Source organism: Giraffa tippelskirchi, chromosome 2, assembly GCF_054371585.1.
Source record: "Giraffa tippelskirchi isolate mGirTip1 chromosome 2, T2T-mGirTip1v1.2.pri, whole genome shotgun sequence".
Lineage (NCBI taxonomy): Eukaryota > Metazoa > Chordata > Mammalia > Artiodactyla > Giraffidae > Giraffa > Giraffa tippelskirchi.
In genome coordinates this window covers 28239263-28246076 of record NC_137276.1, presented here as the reverse complement: position 1 = coordinate 28246076, position 6814 = coordinate 28239263, and the positions used below count along the sequence as shown (strand labels likewise).

General features: G+C 56.0%; 1 protein-coding gene across 1 annotated transcript; it reads right to left on the bottom strand.

The window, feature by feature from the left end:
* Window positions 1-4159: 4159 nt before the first annotated feature.
* On the bottom strand, window positions 4160-6366 carry NPM3 (nucleophosmin/nucleoplasmin 3). The gene is made up of 6 exons (XM_081546708.1): window positions 6231-6366; window positions 5846-5931; window positions 5492-5611; window positions 5280-5373; window positions 4590-4711; window positions 4160-4511 (listed from the first exon to the last, which is right to left on the bottom strand). The coding sequence occupies exons 1-5, from the start codon at window positions 6346-6348 to the stop codon at window positions 4599-4601; spliced, it is 531 nt and encodes a 176-aa protein (XP_081402834.1). The 5' UTR covers window positions 6349-6366; the 3' UTR covers window positions 4160-4511; window positions 4590-4598.
* Window positions 6367-6814: the final 448 nt, after the last annotated feature.

The window sequence follows — 6814 nt, the reverse complement described above, 5'->3', positions numbered from 1 at the left end:
CTGGGAAAGAGACTTAGATCCAGGTTGCCTAGTCTTTTTCGCTCAGAGTCCCATTATTTGTGCACTGAACAGGTATTTACACATCTACTGTGTACTAAACTTGGACTGGTGCTTTGTCAACCCTGGGGGAAGGGGAAGTATCAAAGAAGGTATTAAGTTGTCTAAGCATTTCCCAGCCGCCCATTGCTTCCTCCAGGGGCTTCAGGACCCCCTGAGCCATGGTGCTTCTTTGAGACCAGGTTGGGTGGGCAGAGATGCCCTGAGACAGATACTTCTGGGGAGCAGGTGGAGCCACTGATGCTTTGCCCAGCTGCTGCCCTTGGCCAAGACCTCCCCTGCCCTACTGCCAGCCCCCATGTCCTTGGGGATTGGGCTGGAGGGGCTGGGGTGGCCTCAGGAAACCATGAGACCAGAGGCAGCACAGCCAAGTTCTTTCTACCTCCCCTTTCTCTGTGGCCTGCCTTCCCCACTCCCAGCCATAGTGCTAATACTGAGCAAGGTCTAGATGGGGAAACAGAATCGGGAGACTTGTCCCAAGATCTCATCCCTCCCCAGAGAAGCAGACTCCCTGAGCTCACCTGTTACCCACTTGAGTCTGTTCCCTCAAGTGGCTCTTTCTCACCCAGACCTCCAGGCAAGGACCATATCTTACTAGCTCAGGAGAGCCAATTCTGTATTCAATGAATGAATAATGGAGAAACTGGCTGAGCATTTAGACCTCAGTGCATGTGGGGCCTCCCCAGGGAGACTTACTTGCCTTCACCACTCTCCCAACAGATAACAATCATAAGCACCACCATTTATTGAGCACTTGTATTTGCTAAAGGCTGTCTGCACCATTTCCTCTCAACCCCACTGGGAGGTGGGCACTGGGGGAAGACAAGTGAAGTGGGCTCCAGTACCCACAGCCTAGAACAGCATTTCTCTTTCATTTGAGCTCCTCTGTCTTAGAAGTTGTTGGGTGTCTACATCCCCAGGTACACTAATTCAAGCAGGCAAAATATTCACCATCTTAACCTCATGCCCTGCACATAGGAGGCCCTTGAATATGTTTATTTGTATGCATTCATAAATAAGTGGAGAGATGAGAGGCAGAGGATGAAAAGGGTCTTCTTACCAGGGACCAGCCCTCTGAAAACAGTGTGATGAGAACAGCAAGGAGCAGGACCCAAGCAGGGGTCAGGGCATCCTGCCCAGCCTTGGTGTGTGTAGTCCTGGAGTCACAACCCGAGTCACTCTGGGCACCTGTCTTTCCCCAGAGTGGGGGGTGGAGACTAGAGCACCTGCCTCAGACCAGAGTTCAACCCTGGTTTGGAGCCCCCAGAAAGTTCTGAAGGTGCTGGGCTGAACCTCAATGATCTTAATCCACCCTCCTCACTCTCCCCCAGAGATGGGCCATCCGGGGCCCAAATATGTGGACCATCAGGGTTTGAGTCCCACACCCTAACCTCTACCCGGGGGGCCTATACAGATCAGAATTCCTGTACATTTTGAGAACTTCCCCCAGCTGGATCTTCGTCCATTTGAGGGGATTCTTCTCATATCCCCCAAAATCCCTGTCTCTAGATGGGGAAGGGGGTGTCAATAGGGACACCCCCGCATCAGGCGCCGGGTACTGAGAGGACACACCCCCGTGAATGACAGATGTAAATACTCCATCGGGGCCCCAGCAGGCCATTCTCTCCTCCCTTGCTCTTACTCGCCTCCCGGCCGGCTTGCTCCTTCCTTTATCTTATCAAAGCCCCGTAATTACAATTGCTATTTTGTTTCCTCGAATCTGCAATCAGAGCTCCCTGGCCCTGATGAGGGAGCGCCTGTCAACCTGATCGCTGAGTGACAGCCCAGCCACCTTTCCCGGTCGCCCCCACACTCCTCAAACACAAATACACACACACCGAGTCCCTCGCCTCCTGCAAACACAAACACACACCTCTCGCCAACACAAATAGCCCCTCTCTGCAAACACACCGTTGCAAGGACCCAAACACCCACGTTCAGCCTCTTTCCAAACGCATAGGTCGCCCCCCTACCCCCGCCCCTGGCCACCCTGGGCCGCTCAAATCCACACCAACCGGCGGGGGCCGCCTACGCTGCAACACGCGCAGCCTGCGCCGGGCGTTCAAAGCGCCGCAGACCCTCCGCCGACCGTTCAAATGTAAATCGCAGAGACTGTGTTAAGCACTTTAGGCCCCGTCTGGTCGTCCCCCTTCACCCCCCAAATAGTCTTGCCCCTCCTTCAGCAGTCTGCAAACCCCAGTGTAAGCCCTCAGCGCTCAGAGGCCTGAATGAATGGGCAACGCTCCTACTGTGCGCTGAGAGGGCAGAAAAGGGGATCTAGGAGAGGCGAGGGAGGGGAAGGAGAAAAAACAATTCCCGGCTCTGTCCGCGGGCGCCCCGTCGGGTCGAGAAACTCAGGGACTAGGCGGATGTGGATTGGGCCCCCACCGCGGGTAGGCGCGCTCTTGGCGCCGGCCAGGGCCGCGGGCAGACCCGCCAAGAAACTATAAAGGCTCACAAAGAGTGATCAGCGGCGTCGAGGGGGGTAAATATTGGGGCGGGGCCACTTGCTGGGGGTAGAAGTGGCGGCTGGGAAGGATTCCCCGACTTTTCCCTACACTCAGCCAGGCTACCGTGCCTTAAACCGAGCACGTGCCGAGGACTTTGGAGGCGATAGACGAGAGGAGGAAGGGAAGGGTTCTAACAGGAACCCTTCCAGTGAATGAATGAACGAACAAACTATGAAGACTGCCTTAGTCGCGCAGACCGCTGGCGGGGCATGTAGGCCCCTGCACCGCGGCGCCCGCCTAGAGCCGCTACACAGGCGGCGCGGGAAGCTGCACTGACGCAAGCGGTTTCAACCTCGCCCACCAGAGGGCGCCAACTCCACCTTCTTCTCTATCTCCCGACCCCTTGCCTCCGGTTGGTGAATGGTCCCATCCTGGCTGCCCTCTCCATCCCAGTGTTCCTGGTGGAAGCACTTCAGGAAAGTCCTGCAGCAAAGAAAGAGGCCTGCGACCCTGATCACTGCGACGCAGAGAGGGATCATCTTCCTTTATCCTCAACCAGGAAAAAGGGAGGTTAAACACTGGACCTGTTTGCTCCTCACCACAGGGAGAAGGGCACCATCTTCAGAGATGTGTTGAAAAGGGAGTGTTTTTCTGTGCTGTGGAAACGCTCTTTCCAAACACCTGCTCCAATGCCAACCTCTTCGGGTTATCCAGGGACCCCCTCCCACTTGTTCACTCATTTGCCCAGAAGCCAGTGTGGGAGGGAGCGGGCCTGGCCCCACCAGGCACTCTTCTGCGTCCCTCCTCAGCATGTCTGGCCCCAGGCTGTCTCAGGAGGTAACCTTTTGTTTGTTTGTTTGTAGGGCACTGAGACCCCCTGCCCCATCAACACAGCTGCTGAACTACTGACCTCAGACTTGGTCATATACACACTCATGCTCACACCAGGTACATCCCTTTCTCTTCCTGGTACAGCAGCAGTCAATTCCCAGAACCACCTGATTTCAGGCACCAGAGAACCGCCCCCTGTACCCCACCCCAGACCAGGTGGAGGGCTAGGGGGCTGGAACCCTTTAGCCCAGGAGGCTGAATCCCAGGGGCTCCTCTCTGCCCCCATATGCCAGGCCACCCGGATTCTGGTTTCCCTGTCACCCAATCTGGCCAGCCCCCTCCATCTGGCCCCTGGAATCAGGTTTCTAAGGGTCCAGGCTGGCTCAGAGATGGCCTGCATGACTGGTAGGAGGAGCAAAGACTGGCCTCTACCTTACCCCTCACAGGTCCTCTTGGGGCCTGAGCCCCCTCATGGGGCCAGGGATGCACATTCCTCAGGCTGCTTAAGCCCCCTTATCTTCCCCCCTGCCCATCAGCCTGAGTGGTGACAGAGGCCCAGACCCCTTGTTTAGATGCTGATAACCTCCTGGGATGGCCCTCCCCCACCAAGGGACTGGGAAGGGGCTTGGTGTTGGGAGGTCCTCATCTAGGAAGGCAGCTGGGGCCCAGGGCTGGGCTAGTCCCAGCGCTCTGGGAGTAGCAGGATCCCACATTTCCTCATCCTTCCCCAGGTCTAGGGCCACCCTCTGTGCTGCCACAGTGCCACCTGGTGGTCCCTAGGGGAATGCCACCCCAGGAGGGAAAGAAGCCACACAAATGAGTTGCCAAAAAACCCTCATCCACATTTTATTTCAACCTTTATCCAAAAATGTAAAAAATATTAAAAATGTGTAGTCCTGAGCTTCAGATGCTGACCTCCAACCTCACAGGCAAGCGGGGAGAGAAGGTAAGGATAGAAGTTCAGAGTTCCTCCCACTCCTGGAGAAAAGGGAAGCTCGGGGGGAGGTACAGGATTAGAACACCAGGGTCCTTTGGAGAATGGGACCCCGGTTCTCCTTGCACCAGACCAAGACCCCCCACCCCCACCCCACCCCCACCCTCTTCAGTGGAGAAGATACAAAGTTCTTGAAACTTGTCCAGGAACCTGGTGCATGTGGCAGGCCGCTAGCTGACCTGAAGAGAGCAAACCAGGGGTCAGCATCGAGGTCCAAACATGCTCCTCCTGTCTCCTCCCAGGCCCCTCCAACTCACCAGGGAAGGTTAGAGCCTGCGCCCCAGCTTCTTGGCAGGCAGGATAGGACACAACTCAGCTTCCTCCTCCTCACTCCCATCTTCTTCGCTCTCTTCCTCAGAAAGATCATTGCTTATAGTAACTGGTACACAAGCAGTCAAGGGAGGAAGAGAAGTTAAAGTCACACCCCCTTCATACTACATGTCATTTATTCATGCCCTGTGGCTCTAGGCTTGCAGTGACTCTGACCTCCCAAAGCTTATGGCCTAGGTGGGAAAAACCTCAGATACTGAACTAGATGACAAAGAATCAAAGGGCTTCCCTGGTGGCTCAGTCAGTAAAGAGTCTGTCCGCAATGCAGGAGACCTGGGTTTGATCCCTGGGTCCGGAAGATCCCCTGGAGAAGGAAATGGCAACCCACTCCAGTATTCTTGCCTGAAGAATTCCATGGACAGAGAAGCCTGGTGGGCTATAGTCCATGGGGTCACAAAGAGTCGGACACGACTGAATGACTTTCACTTTCACTTTCAAAGGAGTCCACATCAGTGGAGCTGGATAAGCTGGGGTAGCTTCCGTGAAGAACAGCTGGAGTAGTAAAGTGGAGGGCATTGGATCCAGGGTCTGTATGGGAACCGCACTGGGAGATATGGGTGGGGTGGGGTAGGAGTCCAGATGGAGAGTCTACTGGAGGCAAAGGAGAAAATTCTCACCAATCTGGTGCCGCCCAGTGATGCGCACAGGGCCAGAACCTGACTTCAGGCGGAAGGTTACAGGTGGTTGGAGCTGGAAGTCATCCAAACTGAGCTGGGAGGAAGACAAGGATGAAGGCCTGGCACACTCCTAGCCCACCCCACCTTGCGAGAAGTCCTGAGGTCCTCAATTCCTACCTCCCAGCCTCCCAAGGTATGGCCAGGGAACTCACCATGGGTTGGCAGGATAACTTGAGGTTGGCCACAGGGACTGCGATCTCCTGGTGGTCATGGTTCCGTGCCACGACTTCTACCACATTACACTCATCTTTGGCCCCCTCGGTGAGGCAGAGCTGGGAAGGTACACAGGGGTCTCCCGCAATAAGGGTGGACCCCACAAGTGGAAGCATCTACCCTACAACCTGCCCAGCCTCAGAGGTCCCTGGATCGCCTGGCCAGGGGAGCCCCCACGTGGGGATTAAGCAGGGTAGATGACTCCCAGTAAAGCGGGGAAGGCGAATAGACACGCGAGTAGAGCCTGTTTAGGTCAACTAATTAACCTCCACTCTCCCTACCCCGCCCCTTACCATAGTCAAAGCCAGCACATGCTCCGCGTCATCCTCTTCCTCTACCTTGAAGGTGAAAGAGCGGGTGTGGCCTGAGAGCTCACAGCCTGGAAGAGGTTAACAGTGTGAGTGTGCGTCAATGTGCGGGAGGCATTTCACCAAATCCCGTTCACCTGCAGCCATGGACTAACCGGCCATTCACACGCCCACGTGTTAGGAACAACTGGAGCGCTCGGCCCGGGCCGTCCCGTACGACTAGGGCAGGGGCCTGGCTCTCCCCTCCGGCTCCGGCTGCCGCGTGCGAGGCCCTCTCCGCCCCCACCCACGCCGTGCACACTTCTGCATTCCCGTTCCTCAGCCCTGCCTCTGCCCCAGCACCACCCTCAGCCCCTCCTTTCCTCAATACCGAAGAAGAAACTATCCATAGTGACCGGGGCCGGGACTTGCAGACTGCCTATACCCCCAGCTCGGACTCTGCTCTCCTGATCCAAAAACGTCAAGGCGGCCGCTGCGCCAGCTGCCATGCTGCTAGGGCGTTCTGCGGCTCCGCCTCCGACACGTACAAAGCCTGGGACTCGCGTCGGCTCCGGCCCCGCCTATTAAAGGAGAAGCTGGAGGGCCACCCTGTGTCCAGGGTTTCGTCACCCTATCTCCTTCAGTTCAGTTCAGGCTTCCCTGACCATCACCAACTTCCGGAGCTTACTCAAACTCCTGTCCATCGTGTCGGTGATGCCATCCAACCATCTCCTTAAGCAGTCTCACATCTGTCGCGTCTGTGAGACCACAGAGTGCAAAGCATCAGCTTGGCATTAATGTTAATGTCCTTGCTCACTTCAACGACCAAGACTTTCTTTGGGTGGCTCCTGCCTCCATTTCCTCTAGTTCTGCACTCCCTCTAAGTGTTCCCCTCACCCACTCCAGGCTAAGCTTTCATTAAATACACGAAAATGCAAACCTTCCCCATTCTCCCAGCAAAGGCGAGATATAGTG

Excerpts from the sequence above, each read along its gene's own strand:
- NPM3 (XM_081546708.1), bottom strand. The coding sequence starts at position 6,348 with ATGGCAGCTGGCGCAGCGGCCGCCTTGACGTTTTTGGATCAGGAGAGC. Across the intron at positions 5,932-6,230 it reads TATGGATAGTTTCTTCTTCG|GCTGTGAGCTCTCAGGCCAC; the intron begins GTATTGAGGAAA and ends AACCTCTTCCAG. Across the intron at positions 5,374-5,491 it reads AGTTATCCTGCCAACCCATG|CTCAGTTTGGATGACTTCCA; the intron begins GTGAGTTCCCTG and ends TCTTCCTCCCAG.